Raw genomic sequence first — 20291 nt, forward strand, 5'->3', positions numbered from 1 at the left:
TAGATGAGAAGCCAATAGCAGAAAGCCTTATTTTCTTTCACAGATGTGTGACAGGTGAGGTCAACTCACCCTCTAAGTAGGGGTATAATTAGGGAGGTCAGTGTTCTCTTGGTCAGAGGATGTTGATCCACAGGGGAATATTACCTCAACAACCAGGATACCCCAAGAGTCATGGGCTTGTTCCTCCCCTCCACCGGCTCCCTTCATCATAAAGGAAGACCGTGAATAAAGCTAATAAAGCTTCTTAATCTTAAAACTAATAACAGTGATTATAGTTAGGACCTAGTGTAGCCTGTTGGAGAAACACATTAGACTATACCTTCTAAAGACTACTCATGGGGCAAATAGAAAAAAATCCATCCACGCCCATCAAGGCCAAGAGAGGTCCTGGCACAGGGACAGGGAACTTCCTAGAAGAGAAATGTGTCCTCACACACTGGGCTTCAGCCTCCCTCAATCACGCCTTTCTTATCTTACCTCCACTTCACTGAGGATGAGGGAAAGACTTTTACATCCCAGAGTAGATATTTATTCACCTCTCAAATTCTTAATGTTTGGTCAAGTTTCTTAAAAATGTCACATATATATCCTTTGCCCTTGTACTCCAAAAAATTAGATTCCACTGATCAGCTAGCTGATAAGCCAATTTAGGTTATCTTTCCATTCCAATAAACGATTGCACTCCATTATAGGACCCTTCTATGCCAGTGATTACATTTAGATTAAATCAATTTATAGCATACATGAAAAGATCTATGGAACCCTTAAAAGCCCACCAGCCCCTCTCCCTAATCACTTTGCTAATATGGCCTGCTTTCCTGTTCTCAATTTCTTCCTCCCCTTGTGGGATTTTAAGATAACTGTTTTCTGAAGCCTGGGAATGTCAGCTTCTACAATTCTGATCTTCCCGAGTCGCTCTAGAAGATAATACCGCCTAGCACCCAGTGAACAGTATCCCATGATAATTCAAGCATGTGCAGTAAGAGGCCATAAAAACCATGTTTTTACTTCATATTAGTATCCACACATACTTGGAAACACACTAGTCACTTTTGGATATTTGCTTCGGGTTACTCTTAGAAGAATGTGGCCGTAAAGCATGCTGAACTCATCTGTGGGCATTAATAAACTGACCATCTTGTACCTCAAGGTGTATGATTACAATGCACCAACAAATTTAAAAAATAAGTAAATGCATTTTCATGGGCATTCTATATTTTCTATCATCTCTATGAGTCTTCAATTTTTTTAAATATAGTTCTCTTCTTGCTCTGTTTCTTTTAGCTTATTTTCATTTCTACAGTCTTGCTTTCTATTTTTCTCACTTAGTATTATTTCTTGCTATTCTTTCCTCTGCTACCTCAGATTTCCTAATACAGGTTTTTCTCATAACTTTAAAAGACGAGGTCCGGGAAGTCACCCCTTGTATACACTTATAAGACCTGGGATTCTAGGGGTCAAGAACACAGTGGTCTTAACAAACCACAACTTCTCCCTTGACTTGGCAAACCATTTTCAAAGTCTTTGTAGTAGTTCAGGAAAAACATGGTATTTTCTTAACTCGTATTGTCTAGTTGTCACTTACTAAATAGTCTAGGAACCAGGCTTGGCTGCCAACATAAGCAATAGTTGTTGGAAAAATGAAAATAAATATATTAAAGTTTGCGTGAAAACAGGTAAGAAAACTTGAAATTTTTTCTCTTGTCTTTTGGGGCACTGAGTTTAAAAAAAATTCAATTTCCCAAATTCAAAGGGCTGCGATGGGAGGAGGTGCAATGGTGTATACCTGTAATCAGTACTTGGGAGGATGAGACAGGAGGATCCCAGATTTGTGGATAGTCTCAGCAACTTAGTGAGACCTGTAGCAACTTAGCAAGACCCTGTTTCAATAAATTTAAAAAAGTGGGGATTGGGATGTAGCTTGGTGGTAGAATGCCCCTGGGTGGTTTGATCTACATTACCACACACACACACACACAAAAAAAAAAAAAAAAAAAAGAATGGGAGGAAGACTGTATGTCAATTATAGAGTGTTTGCCTAACATGTGTGAGGCACTGGGTTCAATTCCTAGCATCAAAGAAAAAAAAGAAGAAAAAGAAACATAAGAAAAACATCTCTCCAAAATTCAAAATCAGATATTTTTTTTCTAAGAGGGATAATACTCACGTAGCTTGTAATAACAGTATCAATTTTAGGTATTTAGAAGGTCAGGGGATAAAGCCAATTCAGTGTCGAAGGTTGATAAATAAGAGACGTACCCAAGAACACACACACACACACACACACACACACACTGATCAATGAAAGAGCGTAGTGGATGGACAAGTAACAACACCACGCTAATGCAATGATACCTTAGGCATACTGAAATAGTGCTGAATACCTTTGCTTCCATATTGTGACCATCAAATGCAAATAGCATACATAATTGAAGGTTATTCTCATCTTAGGGAATATATGAAACCTGGAGAGATGGTGAAGGAGGGGAAGGGCAGGAGGCATGATTGACTAAACCTTCCCTATGCGCAGGAAGTACTGTGCACAGACCTCTCACCTGTTTGCTCGATGCCTCATACACAGTCCCTTTAGTGCCATATGCATATTTTTCTTAGCCCTTCCATGTTTCCAGATGACATCATTTGGCACAAGAAGAAGATGATCTTTTTATTCTACCAACAGCTCGGTATTCAGGAGTCTGAGTTAATTTTTTTCAGTGCCACTGTTTTGCTCAATCTGGCCCTTTGCGTATTTAGTGATGATTTAGCTTCATAATGAGGGTTTTAAGACTCAATATTTTGATAAAATGATTCAAATAAAACTTGAAGAAAAGATGAGGCTAATCCCACAGGGAGAAAGCGGGTGACAGAGTTCTTGAAGAGTATAGGTAATGATTTACAAAAGGGAAGTTGGGAGACTTTGTTATACAAAATATTGCTTTGGAATTTTTGCTACCCTGAGATTTGAGCACCACTGTTCGTAAATTTTGTTACAACTGATTTACTTATAAATTAAACTGGATTTCCTTGATGTAAAAGGCTAGATTGTGGGGAAGTAGACCCTTTAAAAAAAATTACTTTTTCTCATATATCATATTTTGTGTATCTGTATGTGTTGAATAAAAGCCTGTCAGTTTTTGTTTTTTTTTAGAAGAAAAAAATGTCAGAGGCGATAAAATTCACATCTTCAGTTGGGAAGATGTGAATTTTATAAGACCTGGGATCAATGATTGATATTGATATTCAAATAAACTGCCCACCCAGTACCAGTTCTCAGTTTAAGCATCACTGAAGAACTCAGAGGGAAAGAAAAGACAGAAAGCCACCTCTACCTGGAACAAGGGTGCTCTCAGGGAAATATTCTTGGATCTCCCAGGGTGCTAGGAAGCAGAGAAGATGCCAAGCTAAAGGCAGACAGATCATTTGCATATGAGAAGAACACATTTTATTCCAATCACTGTTGTCAGGACTCCTCCCGAGTCTGTCCCTGCTCCCTGGATTCCTCTCATGTCAGGCCCCAGACAATCCCATTTTGCCCTGTTTGCATGGATATTACCTGGGAGGCTGGGATTCTGTTCTCCTGCCATTAAAAACACGCCTGTACCAGTGCTCTTCCAGTTTTGATATTCCATGCTGCACACCGTGAACCCCAGGTTGGCCTGGCATCCCCTTTCATTGGACACAGACTTGGCTCTTTTTGTTGGAAGTCCACAATCCACATTCCACTTTAGGAACAGCAAGCCATCACAGCCTTCTAATTTCTTTTCAGCGGGAACATATGTGTTGCCTCAGAAAGGGGGGAAATGTTATTCCAAGGAAAGTAGGTCTCACTGAATACGAAAAGAGATGCTCTAAGCCAGCTAGTGGAGATCTGTGGTGGTAGAACTAGTGTCAAGAAGTAAAAGGAAGAGAAGCAGAGAGAACAATCTTACTTAAGCCCTGAGCCCCTTACCTCCTTCTCCAGGAGTCAAGATGGCCATACTGACACAGGATCCAAAAGGATTTCCATTTGGGACAAGCATCAGGTCCATTACTAGACCTGGCATATGGCTAATGGAAAGGGCTGCTCCTGTCATCTACCTCAGAACCAAAAGATGAGGCCAGTGTGGCTGGCAGAGGAGTCAGAGAAGTTAGAGAGAGGGAAGAGTCAGGGTCCGGTCAACCTGAGATGGATGGGTAAGGCCACTATGCTCAAGGTGGCCAGATTCCAACTGAGGACAGAGAGTGATGTCTAGGAGGCATTTGGAAGACTAAGGAAGAACACAGGGAACTGGCCTCCAAGGGTGTCCATTCTCCTGTGGGAAGCTCAAGTTTGCTCATTCTGGCAGACAATGGTGAGTCTGGGAGACAGATGCTCATTCCCATGATTTCTCATACAATCCATTAACTCTTGGGTCTGAGCTTCACCACATCTTGAAAAAAGGCAAATTTCAGATATGTTTTCTTGAACCAAAAGGTTCTAGGAGGATTGCATGGCATATATATATTGTGCTTAGGTAACCGATTCTTCTCCAATTTTAGGGTGGTGGTACTTCAATAAAGATAAAAGTATGTATTTCAGTATTTTTTTTTCTCTAAGTGCATTGGGCTTAGTATGTATAGGTGAAGTTAATAGCTTTTTATCAAAATGATGTCATTCCAATACCAAATATAAAACCAAAGGCATACAAAAAGAGAGATAAGGAAATAAAAGGGGATGGAAAGAATGGGGGAAATGGTAACTGTCTTGTTTCATTGGGCAAATTTCCTTTTGATCATACACTAGGGAAGGGCAAGTTTTGAAGAATTTGAAGAAGACAACTCTGTTTTCAATTGAGTCATCAAACATATGTAGAATTTTGTGTGGACAAAAGAAAATTCCAATACTCATGTTGAATAATGTGGCTTTGAGGGTATCAGTTGCTCTGTAGTGAGATGTTGATTCACAGGAAACCAAACGAATCATCCAGATAAGGTAAAGCTAGTTATGAATAGGGTCCAGGGTATAAGAAATAGGAGGAGCAGAAATGTGTAGGTGAGAAAGCAAATGTGGACATGTCTGAGGGCAGAAATCATTCAGAACAAAACCTGCTACTTCAACAGTTTGTGGGTACAACAGAGATCAGACAATTTAAAAGTGTGAAAGAATGGTTCCAAAGAGAAATGGAGTTTGAAGGAAACAGAGCATATTTCTCAGAATACATGTGATCTCTTAAGAACAATAGCTCCAACCTAAAGCTCAGTAGAACAACTAGCTGAATGCAGAATGGTTCAGAGCCCAGGCATCCAGCAAGCTTCAGAACAAAGAAAAACTCCTTTGCATTCTTCAATTAAGTTTAAAAAATACCCTTCTTGGCTCTTCTGGCACACAGAGTAGTCTAGGGTGAAATAAGAATAGAATATAATGAAAGCATCTTCTCTTTGAGAGTTTCCAGGGCAATTTTCTTTATTTTCTTCCTTCCTTTTTTTCTTCTTTCCATCTCTTCTTTTTATGGTACTAGGGATTGAACCCAGGGGTTTTCTACCTCTGAGCTATACCCCCAGCCCTATTTATTCAATTATTTATTTATTCATTTATGCCTTTACTTTTGAAACAGGATCTCACTAGGTTGCTAAGACTCTCACAACATCGCTGAGTCTGTCCTCAAACCTGCGATCCTCCTGTCTCAACCTCCCAAGTACTAGGATTGCGGGGCAATTCTAATCTGCTCTGCATTTTCAGTAGACAAAAACCACAGAATTCAGTCTTGACAGTATGTCTTTGGATTTTTTATGAAGTATCAGTATGCTCCTCTGGAAATGGGGGTAATTATATTCATCCTTAGTGAGTGATTATGAACATCCAATTAAATATAATGGGCCGGAAAAAATGTATGAACCCCCTAATAATGTATTAATAATGTACTTCTCACTTTAAAATGTTTAGCCCAAACACCCTGTGAAATAGAAACTATTTTCCATAACTTACATATAAGAAATCATGCTGTCAGAGAGAGCAAAGGATGAGCAGAAAACATTAAGTAGAATAATACCATCAAGTGATTGCTAAGATACCCAGCACCATTCTTAGCGCTTCAGATAAACTGTCTCATTTGATCTGCAAACAACTCAGTGACGATGAACTCTTCAGGGTTGCACAGGTAGCCAGGGGCAGAATCAGGATTCAAAGGCTCAGGCTAGCATCCCAGCTGCTGATCCCAAACACTGCCTCATACTGACTTCCCTCAGCCTTGTGTGCTGCAGGCGAAAATGTGAGCTCAAATCTTCTGACCAGTCCATTTCTATTATTTTAGTTGTCTATTATTCTTCTTGCTCCTATTTGTACACATTTATTCTTAAGAGCATCTCTACAGGAGGACTCGTGCTTCCGGAGACTGTCACAATACAGATTTCAAAGCAACTTGGTGAAGAATTCGGGACATCAAATGTGACACAGGTTATTCTATACTTCACTGTCAGACATAGTATAGTTATTACGAACATGTTTTATCCAACCTGTAACTGATTCTTCCTGTCAGATCTCTCTAGAAGAACCCCAAGGTCAATCAGACTCTATCCCTCATTAAAAAAAAATTAGTGAACAAAGAAATATCAATGGTTAAATAATTGTACTCGTTAAAAATTTTAAAAGGATTTTTATAAACAATGTTTTAGCAACAATATTTCATGTTTTCTGGTATGCATGTATGACTCTACCATCTTGTACCCCATTAAGATGTCTGACTACATTGCACCAATGAGAAAAGAGAAATAGAAAAAGAGGCAAAGGTCTTGAAACACACACACACACACACACAAACACACACACACACACACACACACACACACGCTACATATGGCTGTCCAGGGTAGTGGCTCATGCCTGTAATCCTATACATGGGAGGCTGAGATGGAAGGAGAACAACAACAACAAAAAAGAATATCAATTGATTTTTATAAAGTAATATGTGAAGGCGAGGTAGAATTCATGCATGTATCAGCCCATGGGTATTTAGTGAATGTCTAAAATGGGTCCCACATGATTCTAGGTGACAGTTTCACAGTAGTAAAGAAGAAATCAAGTTCTCTCACAGTCTACTGGGAGAAAAGAATTAACGTGGTGAGAATTCTAAACAGGGTGAAAAACCCCAGAGAGTTGGGGGAAGATGGTTCAAGAAAAGCTACTCTGATAAGCTGATATTTGAGCTGTACAAAAAGCATACCAAAGAGTCCTCAGAGGAGGAACAACAAAGCCAACAAATATTTGGCCCATTTAAGGAGGAGAAAGACCAATGCAACAGAAGCCCTGAGCTAAATTAGCACCAGGGAAAATGAGAATAGTATGCTTCCTTCAACCTCATGGAGAGGGCAGTAAAAAATTTGACTTCACTCCTAATGAATGGGAGCGACTGCAATATTTTAATTAGGGAGTAAAGCGACCACATTTATATTTTCAAGATTACTCTCGTTGCCATGCCAGGACAAGACTGTGTAGGGACATCAACCTGTGCAGACTCCTGGCGTCCTCCCAAGTGGGCCCAGATGGGAGTTCTTCAGAGCTTGGAATTGAAGGACAGTCGTTACCACGGAAAGCAGCGGTCAAACTCAGAGTAGGTTTTCAGCAGAGACTCTATAGAGCGGAACTGCAGATTGGATGCAAGAAGAAAAGAGGAATCCAGATGGAGCTGATGTTTGGGTATTTTTGGTAATTGAGTGGATTTATTATGGTCTATTTTACAGAGATGAATATCATGGCAGAATAAAAGATTTTGAGGGTAAGAATAGGGTTTAAGAAATCAAGTTTTAGTCATCTTAAGTTTAAAATACCACCTAGACAGGCAAGTTGAGATACCCAGTGGTCGGTTGAAAACAAGTGCAGAAAAGTCTGTGGCAAGATGAAGGTAAAAATTACAAGTTTTAGAAACAAAGGCAGAAACATTATTTTAAAGCCAGTGGTCTTGACCATCATCATCTCCTCCTCCCCACCCCCATATCATTAGCCCTTTTTTATTCTAAACAGGATCTAGCCAAGTTGCTGAGGCTGCCCTCAATTCTACAATTCTCCTGTTTTTGCCTCTCAAACATGCCAATACCCATGTGTCTTAAAATTTCTTTCTTTTTTCTTTTTCTTTTTCTTTCTTTTTTTTTTTTTTTTTTTTTTTTTGGTGGTACTGGGGTTCCTGGAAGCCCTTCTATCTCCGGGCTACACTCCCAGACCTATTTTTTTTTTTTAATTTGGAAACAGGGTCTCTTAAGCCAGTGAGGCTGGCTCCGAACCAGCGTGATCCTCCTGTCTCAGCCTCCCAAGCGCGGGGATTACAAGCGTGCACCACCACGCCCGACCTTGAAATTTCTTAGAGTAAGAGGGTGTTTAAGCATGGCATGGAGGTAAAACTATCGTTCTAAAATTGAAAAGCTTTTGACCCAGGAATCCTTGTTTGTGCAAACTGGCTTCTGCCACCTTACTAAAACAATCTCTTTGCCATTGGTACCTTGGAGAGATTGGAGGAGCACATGAAAAGTCTTGGGTTCTTTCCCCTCCCAGAGATTTAACAGTAGGCAACTCATTCATACTTCTGTGAGACCCAGAAACTTCCACTGGAAGCAAGTTCCACTGAAAAACACAAAAGCTTCAGCTTTTTCAGTTACAAAAGATCATGGGTTCAATAAAAGTATGTGAGGACAGATTGTTTTGTTCAATGAAAATGTAAAGGGCCTTTTTAGAAATCGTGCCTTCCGGTCCCGCTTGGTCTCTTCCCCATGGCCTGTCTCCCACGTGGCCTAGGGTACAGGTGGAACCATCTGGTCTACAAGGAGGTTGACTGACAAATTTTATCCATATAAGCAACAGCCACAGGGGATCTTGGTCCTTCACAACCTCAGTTGTTTTTGAATTTACACAAAGCAAGAGCACCTAATGAACAAAGCCCCAAGGTATCTCCCCTTCTCAATTACCCATAAGTAGCAACAGATGCTGCAAAAAATAGACCGTTCCAGTGACCAGCGCTCTCAGTTAATTAGACAATGGAGAAAGAAAGTAATTAGGTAAACCACGCAGAAAGAGAAATAAACTGGATGCAGGGTGTTAATCATGAATGAAAGACACAAATAAAAAAAAGGTAGAAAAGGGACATTTGGGGGAAAAAAAGTCTCACAAATAATTTGTTTAACCCATGTGGAACAATCAATTTAAGCCTGCAGAGTTAAATCTGGTCATAGACATCCCTTAATTAAATGTTCCTACAATAGATTAGTCAGAAAGAAACGTGACCTGAAGAATATATACATTTTAAGGCAATACAACTCAGTTAAGTGAAACAGTACCGGCAAAAAGTAGAAGAAAAAAAGTGTAAATCTCAGACACTTGTTGCTTTGTTGATTGATGTCATGTTTCTCAACGTCTGCAGAGAGGGCCAGGCTCGAATTTAGACCAGTGTCAGTGAGGAAAGGCTCTGATCCCCCCGCAGAACACATTAAATCTCGAGTACCCAGAAACCCACTACCACACGACAGACCTGTTAAAATTCTCTAATTGCTTCATTTTCTCTTCTTTCAATTAAATCTCTGATTATTTCAGCAGTACAAAAAACAATTATGCAGGTCTTAGATAACCTTTTATTGCCCTTCCCTCTGCCATTCTTGTACTTTTAATAATCAACCGCAAAGAACATGGCCTTCGGAGTTCCAATCTAGATTTCTCCACATCCTGGCCATACGCCCTTGTGCAAAGGTCTTTGAAGCACCTGGGGAGCCTTTTGTTGGATGAGGGAGAAAATGGTAAGTGGGTTGCCTAATACCTGGCACTTAGAAGGTACTCAGTAAGTGACATAAACGTCAGGCACAAGAGATGCAGGGCCGAGACTCTCCTCGCCCAAGGAAGTATTGACTGAGGGTGATAAGGTGGTTTCCTGAAGGCAATATTTATTAAAACATGAATTAAACAATCATTAGTGTATGTCACATTAAGTGCTTTATGTATATTAATTCATTTAACTCTCATAAGAACCTTCTAGGGTGTATGGTGATACCCTTTCCATTTTACAGATGGGGAAACAGACCCAGAGACACTAATTTTTCTAAGACTGCACAATCAGGTAGTAGCAATTGGATCCTAGCAAGCTAGACGCAAACCTACAACTCTTACTAGCTAAATAGCCTCCCACTCAGGCTCAATTTTAGCCTAAAATGCAAATCCATTTCTGTTAGTTGTCGTTATTTTTGCTGTGGTGCCCTTGGTAAAAGGTTGTTCTGGACAACATCTCTTCAATTGTATTGCTAGTTACATACTGTTGTCAAATTTGAGAGAGCGCAAAGAAAGACTCATTGTGGGCATGTGTGTGCCTGAAAACTCCACACTAGGAGATGATTATTAGGGGTAAAGCTGCCTGGATGCAACTTTGTTGTTGTCTAGCTCTGAAGAGTCTGAGCTTCCTCTGAGTTTTACATAGCCCAACCCTAAAGCCAGTAAGACTCACTGTTTTTATACCTCAATGTAATTTGTTACCAATAAACCAATGCTTAAAAACAATTTATTTAAAATAAGGTCGTAGCCAGGCATGGGGGCAGACGCTTTTAATCCCAGTATTTGGGAGGCTGAGACAGGAAGATGCAGGTCCATGGTCAGCCTCAGCTACTTAGTGAAGCCTTCCAGTGAAGTCTTCCACAACTTAGTGAGACTGTGTTTCAAAATAAAAAACAAAAAATTAGTACTGGGGATGCAGGTCAAAGATACAATGCTCCTGGGTCAAGTTCTCAGTTCTGCAAAAATAAGTAAGTAAATAAATAAAATAAGGTCCTAAAATTCATGCAATTATGAGATATTTCAGGAAGATTTCTAGAGCTTTTATTTATTTATTTTTAATTTTTTGGTGGTACTTGGGATGGAACCCTTCTACCTCCAGGCTACTCTCCCAGACCTATTTTATATTTTTCATTTGGAAACAGGGTTTCTTAAGCCAGTGAGGCTGGCTTCGAACCTGCGTGATCCTCCTATCTCTGCCTCCCACACACAGGGATTACAAGCGTGCGCCACCACACCCGGCACTTTTATTTATTTTTAGGGCAGAATTCAAAGCAATAAAGAGAAACTGTAAATGAGCATTGAATATATCACCTTGGACAATGAGCTCTAGGACTTCAGGTCTCATGCCGTCTTCTACTCCCTCTTCCTGAATTGTCTCCTGTGTTCTTGGTAAAGCAACTGAAGCCTTGCTGGTCCTGAAAGACCTGGTCAAAATGCTGCTGCCTCAGAGAGGCAGTTCCTGACACCACAGTTACCCTGCATCGCTCCTTGCTCAATACTTCCACGCGTACTGGCTTATGTCTTCATTTCTCCCTTAGTATAATCTGCTCGGCATTGGTATCATTTTTGTCCCCACCAATTCCTAGAAATCCCATGGGAAGCAGGAATCAATAGGAGATGGATATAGTCTGATGGCTCAACATAGGAGATTCACACTCAGACAGACCTCAACTTGGATCCTCACACTATCACTCAACTTCCATGAGCTTTCTGGACAGCTGAACTTTGGGAACCTAAGACACCTCTTCTGTTGGTTCAAGACAGTATGTGAGAGCACCCTCTACGTCCAGGATTCCTGGGTCTTGGGCTTGTTACTTGGCCTATACGTGTCTGTTTTCTTACCTGTAAAAGGAGGATGCTAAGAGAATGATTCATAATGAAAAAGTCGGAATTAAGGTAATTAATCTATGTAAATTATTTAGAACGTCATATCGCCAACAAGTAAGCTTGTCCAGCAGAACTGTGATGTGACAGGGCCCACAGGACACCATTTGCAAAAATCTAAGGCCACGCAACTGCTGAACAATGGTAGCTGATCCTGAGATCTCTCAGGACTTTGCACAATGTCTTGTTTTTTGGAAGAGCCCCAGAAAATCATTTTTAGCGGTATTCAATATTTTCTCTGGGATATGGTATTCTGTAAAAATCACAAATAAAGGCAATCAACATATAGGGAGGCCAAAGGGTGAGCACAAAGCCTGTCCAATGCTTAACAGTTGCTTCTGTTGCTCTGAAAATCATCTCTCTTCCTATATGGTGAACTAAAATTTTTATCACTGGATTAAGTACACACAAAATATATATTTCTGAGCCTACTATCCCTTTCAACTGGCTCAGCATGCCATGTAAAAGGTGAAAATGCCAAGAAAGATGTACTAAAATCTTCCCTTCTCCCACTGGAGCTTTTAAAAAGTCAGAGCTTTATAATCATCTATAGAACATAAGCTAGCAAGAGAGTGGAAGTGTGAATACAGAAGAGAAGGGGTAAGCCGGGTCTCGGAAGACATGTTTTACAGAAACATAAACAACGCCTGATTTATCCCAGTTCACGAAGTATGAATGGATCTGACGAGCAGGTTAATGAAGGGCCTTCAGAGTGGGGGAGCCAAGCCTTTTAAGAGACGAGGCTACGGTTTATTCCTGAGCAGCTTGTCACCTGGGACATGAGCTTACACTTGTTCACATACCGAGCACGTGATTTGCAATCTTTTTTTTTTTTCCTAATGGGACAGTTAGAAATAAAGTGTCTCTCTCAATAAAATCCAAAATCGGGATGTTTACTCTAATACATGATCCAAGAGAAGAATGAAGTGTTTAGAATGAACACTTTTCTGGACAAAGTCTTAGCCACCAAGAAGCATGATCTCTCCTGATTTACAGCCACTGTCATATTTGATATGACCTACCCCAGGTATCTGAGGGGTTATATAAGGACAGAATGGAAGAGAAGTAAGAACCTCCCTGGCTCAGCATCTATTCAACCCTCAAATGTCCTACTACCCTGTCTTTGGCATTCCAGTATCCCAGCAAATGGTCTTCTGGCCCCTGCCATTTTCGCCTGTGGCTCCTTTTACCTAAAGACCAGATCAACTTGCAACTTGCTCTCATGCCTGGTTAAATGAGTAATCTAACTATTACCCTTGAATCCCAGTATTCTCATTAGAAGGACTGTAGCACCTGCTATTTAAGTATTCATTATGCCTTGTTCCCTCCTCCATGGAGGGCCACCTGGAAAATATGTTCAGAGTGGACAATTTCCAAATCAGTATTCATCCCTGCATAAGCACCTTAGATACTTAGGGGCTTCTTTGAAATCCTTATCAGAAATAGCCTGACCCCCCCACACACACACACACACCAAGTCTGCTATCTGTCCTGCAGGCATTTTCTATTCAGTGACCTTGCTTTTTCTGTATACACAGAACCTCACACTCCAGAATTATTTCATTTCTATGTTTTCTATGCCTTTAACAATATAACTTAAACGAATGAGTAAATGGCTTGTTATCAGAGCGTTAGTTTCATCTCCCATGTTCCCAATGAATCTCTCATTGTTTTTATTCATTCAGATTCCACTGGGTACCAGCCATCAGGCTATAAGTTCAAGAACAGGACTTCACAGTGTCAAAGAATACATGGATCACATGAAAACACATATATGCCATTTTCTTCTGTGTATCTAATAGGCATCACTACCTATCAGTTTTTTTTCATTTATAACATATATAATACACATAAAATATGGAAACATATTCTAAATCATTCTATTCACTCTAGAAGTAGTAAATGGAGTTGCATGATGATAACATCATAAGCATACAGGGAAGAGTAAACTAAAAATAGTTCATAGAAATTTCATTTATACCCTCTGCGGATTAGTCTTCTCTGTACATTTCCCACAATGGTTTCAAAAAATATACCCAGCCGGGCGTGGTGGCGCACGCTTGTAATCCCTGCGCTTGGGAGGCAGAGACAGGAGGATTGTGCAGGTTCGAAGCCAGCCACACGCACTGGCTTAGGAGACCCTGTTTCCAAATAAAAATGTAAAAATAGGTCTGGGAGTGTAGCCCAGAGGTAGAAGGGCTTCCAGAAACCCCAGTATCACCACCAAAAAAAAAAAAAAAATACACCCAGGTTTTAAGAAATGACACTCTTCTGAGTGCTAGCTTTATTGAAGTGAAAACAATTTTATTGACTCATAAGCAAAGTCAGTGCTCTCAAACATTTTTAATTATTTCTTTCCTTTTGAATATAAAAGGCAGGTATTAGCACATACCAAGAAACAAAAACATATGAGAATTTAGAATCTTCGCTGAGCAAAAGAAAAATTATTTCATTTAAATGCAGTCAACCATTAGAAATATGGTTAATAGGACATGAGATACTCAGTTTCTCAGTAATGCTTATCTGCTATCAAGACATCTTCAACCAATTGGCTTGCTCAATTGACTAAGCATCTTCTGCCTCTTTTACTTGACTCAAGATATAACAGAGGCACTTCAAGATATCATGATTTTATAGCAGCAAACAGACAAAGGAGAAACAAGTTCTCATGGGAAATAACTTATGAAAAAAATATGACACCTGGAAAAAGTATTAGCGTAGCCATTTCCCCAGTTTAAAAAGTGAGTCCATTAAAGTTCATACTTTATTTGAATACTTTGAGAAAGGGACTCAAACATAAAAAATTTTATGGAAAAACGTCCCATATCATATTCTATTTTCTCCTCAGAATTTGTTCTTACTGTACATCTGATGAAATAAATATGCACATGCTTAAACAATGAGGAAAATATTTTAGGAAGCTATTATTCTTCCATTATTCAATACAAAATGTATAGAAATTAGCTATATAATAGTGAAGTTGAATAATTTGTGGAATTAAAATCTCAAAGGAAAAAAAGGTGACAGAAATATACTGTAAGACCTACAAGAATTTTCCTGTGATATTCTCTAAAAAGTAATTTAAAAATAATTATATAAAGCCGGGCGTGGTGGCTCACACTTGTAATCCCCGCACTTGGGAGGAGGAGACAGGAGGATCACGCAGGTTTGTAGCCAGCCACGCTGGTTTAAGAGACACTGTTTCAAAAATATAAAATAGGTCTGGGAGTGTAGCCCGGAGGTAGAAGGGCTTCCAGGAACCCCAGTACCACCAAATAATAATAATAATAATAATAATAATAATTATTATTATTATTATTATTATTATTATTATTATTATATAGTGTATCTGAGGACCTTAAAGTGTTAAGAAGCATAAAAATTGAGAGCATGTGTTTTCTAAAATCAATAACACAGCCCCATTTGAGTTTAAATAACTTCCGCTAGTGAATTTGTGCTCACATATCAGGCATTCCTTTCCATTTGATATGATTATCTGTTCTTAAGAATCTTAGTGTGTTTTTTTTAATAAATATAGAAAAGAGAAAAAATGGAGTTTCTTAAATTGGAAGAACATTATTATGAAATCTATTCTCACACCTGCAAATCCCTTCAATCGATGATTCAAACCCAAACACGTACATGATAGCAGTGTTGCTGCTGATAGGGACAGGCTTTTGCAACAAAGAGCACAGTTAGGTGTTTGAACAAAACCCGTTTTTGTGTCCTCCCCCTCCCCCTCTTTCTTTCTTCTAATTCTTCTGATTCTTCTTCACACAATACAAGTATATGCCCCAGGCACACTGTCTCTAGAAAGCTGGCCACCATGTCTTCTTAATAGTTCCCATTCTAATGGCTTTTGCCTTCTTGATATTCCCTCTTTCTCTAGCATGTAAACCAGAAGGCTTTGTGCTTTGAAATACACCAAGCCAACCTAACAAACCTTCACTTTTTAGAAGGCCTAACAGCAAGATAGAAAAGAAGTTTCTTCTCTGAAAAGTAAAAGATGGACAGATGTTCCAGGAGGAAGTGATGAGTCAAGAGGACACCTGTGCCTCTCAAGTTTATTTCTGAAGACAAATTATTTTTTATACCTGACACCATCTGAAAACGCTAGGAAGTAAAACATGCCTTTACTGGTAGTCTCATGACAGCTTCTCAAGTTTTGTATTTTTTCTTGTTTCTCAATATATGGGAAAACAAAATACCTAAGATCCTCCATTTCAGCCCCTTTTAACTATACTTATAACAAAAACAAAATGTTCAACATATAAATTACATACAATTCTTTTTATCTCAATAAGTTATACTTCAAATGAAATAGAGCACAGGAGATAAATTTCCACATAATGCAAATGTATGTATGTTTCTAAGATAAATGGAACCTCAAACACGAAAAACCAACATAATGTGTGTTTATATATTTAAATCTGACCCCAAACTTTAAAAAAAATCTTCATTTCTGTACATAAAATGAATGTGTCTACTAGTCTATAAAGCTTCGTTAAGACTAAAATACCAAGATATTACTGTCCTTTTAAAATATTTCTAAAAAAAAGCCTCTCCAAATTGTTCATACAAAGCCTATTTTTACCATCATTAAATATCTCTTTGTAATTAATGGTAGTTTTGCTATGACACTTGATTCAACTATATATTGATTCAACTACATAGCTATTCCCACCTGCTGGTGAAAAGGTAGTCCAAGCTCAGAGTACAGAGGGTTTTTTTGTTTTGTTTTGTTTTTTTATTTTTGTTTTTTGTTTTGGTGGTACTGGGGTTCCTGGAAGCCCTTCTACCTCTGGGCTACACTCCCAGACCTATTTTTTGTATGTATGTATGTATGTATGTATGTATATATATATATATATATATATATATATATATATATATATATATATTTTTTTTTTTTTTTAATTTGGAAACAGGGTCCCTTAAGCCAGCGAGAGGCTGGCTCCTAACCAACGCGATCCTCCTGTCTCTGCCTCCCAAGCGCGGGATTACAAGCATGCACCACCATGCCCAGCTAAAGAGTTTTAATTAATATTTGGAGATAGATTTTTTAGAATGCACTAAGCAAGTCAAAGCTTGGATCTAAAGTTAAATTCTCAAATGTTGCTTGGTATGATGGCACACGCCTGTAATTCTAGTAGTTGGGAGGCTGAGACAAGAGAAATTCAGGTTCCCTCCCTCCTTCTCTCCATCCCTCCCTCTCTCTCACCAAAGATCTGTCCACACAATCAATATAGAAAAGTAAGCAGATGTTTTGGAATAAGGCAAAAAGTCAGCAAAAGTCTTGTAAATGTCATGGACAAAGACAAGGCCACTCTACAACTCAAGAGTAGAAACATAGAGAAATATGTCCAGCAAATTTAGTTAGCAATAAAATGCTGTCACTTTCTTAGAATGCATGCTGGGCAAGGGATCCATGTCATTGTACCTAGTTGAGAGACAAAACTACCACCACTGAACACTGCATCTTTGGGCAGCAAACTGAACTATGTAGCAGCCAGGATTCTTTATTTATAAATTGGAAAAAATTATCACCTACCTTATGGAACAAATTTTAAAATAGAATAATATTCAAAAATGTTTGTGAAATGTAAGGAAATAAATGACACATCCATAATTTTCAAACTACTACCCAAAATTGTTTTGCACTTGTTCATAGAAAATAAGATGGGATCCTTACCAAGGATGAATTCCAGTTGTGGTTCATTTGGTATCTTCTGAATACCTGTGGATAATAAAAGTATAAATTCAGATTTTAAAAATGTTTAACTCATTATCAATAATATGACATGACATATAATACTATGTTTCATCATGATCAGTATATATAAATGTTTGGATGAATTAATGTACCTAGGTAATCAGGCTTTATAGTTCTACTATACTAGTTATAACTAGTTGCAACTGAGAATTTTATTGGTCTTTCAACTCTATGACCAGAAATAAACTGAGAAATACTGGTTTTGTAAGCCATGACAGATATACAGAACACTTTTCAACTGTATGTCTGTTTCTTTTGGAAACAGGTGGATAGAAGTAGAACTTTCAAAATAACCATCTCACAAAAGTACTCTTAGGTGGATATTTAAAGATTTTTCATTGATGAATTATGATCATACATCATACAGTGGGATTCATTGTGGCACACTGTAAAAGCACACAACATAATCTGGTCAATTTCATTCCTCAGTACCTCCCCTGCCTCCCCACTCCCTCCCCCTGGTCTTTTCCCTATACTCTCCTGGTCTCCCTTCTATTTTCATGAGATAACTCCCTTTCCTTTACTCTAACTTCTACTTGTCAGAGAAAACATAGTACCCTAGACTTTCTGGGTCTGATTTTGCTTAACATAATGCTATCTAGGTTTTTTCCATGATCCTGCAAAATAATTTAATTGTGTTTGTTTACGGCTGACTAAAATGCCACTGTGTGTATATAACACAACTACTGATGACATCTAAGCTGGTTCCATAATTCAGCTATTGTGAATTTTGCTGCTATAAACATAAGCATGCATGTATCACTGCAGTATGCTGATTTTAATCCTTTGGGTAAATACTGAGGAGTGGTATAGTGGGGTCATATAGAGCTTCCATCCCTGGTCTTTTTTTTTTTTTTCCGCAGTACTGGGGATAGAACCCAGGGGCATTCTACCTTGGAGCTACATCCCCAGCCCTATTTTTTTTTTTTTTAAATTTTAAAACAGGGTCTGAGTTGCAAAAGGCCTCACTAAGTAGCTGAGGCTGTCCACAAACCGTGGTCCTCCAGTCTCATCCTCCCAAATACTGGAATTATAAGCATGCACCACTACGCCTGGCTTCCATTCCTAGTCTTTTGAGGACCTTCCATACAAGTCTTTTTAGTGCTTGTACTTATTTACAATTCCACAAAGGATTTTTGAGAGCTTAAACCAACATTCTGGTAAACGTTTCCATTTCTCTTGTTAGCAATGTTAAAAATAAAACAACATGGCTAAATGACTTACGACAAAGAAGGAGGAAAATGAGTCTAAGAATAAAGTTATGGAAATGGGATCATCTAAGGGTTAAAAAACGAAATGACCAGATTGTGATAAGCGGTAATATGGTTGGTGGATCCTGATGGCAGTGCATAGCTTGGGGTCTCCCTACCGAAAAGAAGATGAGAACCAAGTATGTGAGTGGAGTACCATTTGTTACAACTCATGGGTGGAAAAGGAAGCAAAAATAAAATATATGAAAAAGTAAACCACTTGCAAATAAACTTAAGAATATTATCAAAATACTTTTCTTGTTTATTTTGTTGGAGCATTCATGGGACACTATTTAAATTTATAGGCATTTGGTCATTAATATATTTCTACAGTCACCTCTTGGCATAAAAATAATGTTTTATTCACAGAGTTAAAAGATTTTTGCATGGTAACCATCTAATTCTTTTTCCTCCTGCTGACCTTTAACAATGCTATGGTTAACAATTTTAGACTTTCCAAGAGAGGTTAGAGGGACAATCACTGGGTAGGTCTTTGTGAAATTCTAATAGTCTCGATTTTTTAAAAGGTTATGAATAATTAACTCTGCTGTAAGCTCTGACAACCAAACTTCTTGAAAAAAATGCATCCAACCAATACCATTTTTATAGATAATTTTTATAATGTAAATTAAATGAGAAGGTTAGGCATATATTTGCCAGTGTTAAATACCTGGGCCAAAGGATTTGTCTGAAAAAAAAAAAAGGACACAATTCATACTAAATAATAAAACCCAAGCCTAGAATTTTAAGCATGAGAGGAAACACACCATTATTCCAATGATTTTAATTACTTGAATAGCACAAAAACCAATTCTAAAGTTCAAATGCAAATTTTGGCCAAATCTCTGAACATGCTCTATTGATGTCAATTTGTGTGCTCTCTGGTACAACCACCTAAGTCTAAGCTTCATGTGTAACAATTTTTCACTAATGTTCACAACTTAAATGTTTTTTTGGTTTAAAAGGGAAAAGTGCTTTGTTCTAAAATTAATTTTACAAAAGAATATACAAATGCCAAGTATAGGGTGTCCTTAGATAATATCAGTGTCTAGGCATCCTCAAAAGGCATTCTTTAGTGTGTTACTATACATGGTAACAAACACTTTGATTTACCATTTGATACTTAAGCTATTTCAGTGAGCTATCATCTAGCTCACCCAAGATAAAAGACATAAGGCATAGCACAACAAACACATAACACCAAAATAAATATACAAGAGAAAAAAATTATGTTATTTTCTGATGCTTGTTCTGACTTTTCTGTGAACACACAAGTAGGTGTTTAGTTGTAGAGTGCTACAGAGAGGTACATAGAGGTACTTACTTGTGAATTGAGTGTCCCCAGCCTCATGTATCTGGGCTGTAGAAAGAAAGTGCTGGCCTTCTTCTGATGCTCCTTCCTCTTTGATTTCCATGATCAACCTTTACAATTTGTTGAATGTTCCAAATGTTCTTGTCCAAATAGCACCAGCCAAAGATTTCTGGTTCAATTTGGGTGTCTCCTTTCAATCAAGATCTGATGTCTTACACTAAAATTCTGCACATAGGAAACATCAAGAGTGAAGGATCTCAGTTATTTTGAAGTTCAATATAAAGCAGAAAACTAAGGTAAGTTGAGTCTACAACT

General features: G+C 38.4%; 1 protein-coding gene across 6 annotated transcripts in view; it reads right to left on the reverse strand.

The window, feature by feature from the left end:
- Nucleotides 1–20079, reverse strand: part of INPP4B (inositol polyphosphate-4-phosphatase type II B) — a gene marked incomplete at both ends in the record, with an annotated part of 387908 nt that extends 367829 nt beyond the window's left edge. For all 6 annotated transcript variants that reach the window (XM_080697036.1, XM_080697033.1, XM_080697032.1 and 3 more), the window contains 2 exons: nt 17334–17378; nt 19989–20079. In XM_080697036.1, the coding sequence (XP_080553162.1) occupies nt 17334–17378; nt 19989–20079 (136 nt within the window). The remainder of the gene's footprint in view (nt 1–17333; nt 17379–19988) is intronic.
- Between the last annotated feature and the right edge of the window lie 212 nt (nt 20080–20291).

The sequence above is a fragment of the Muscardinus avellanarius genome (assembly GCF_963383645.1).
Source record: "Muscardinus avellanarius genome assembly, chromosome: 6".
Classification (NCBI taxonomy): domain Eukaryota; kingdom Metazoa; phylum Chordata; class Mammalia; order Rodentia; family Gliridae; genus Muscardinus; species Muscardinus avellanarius.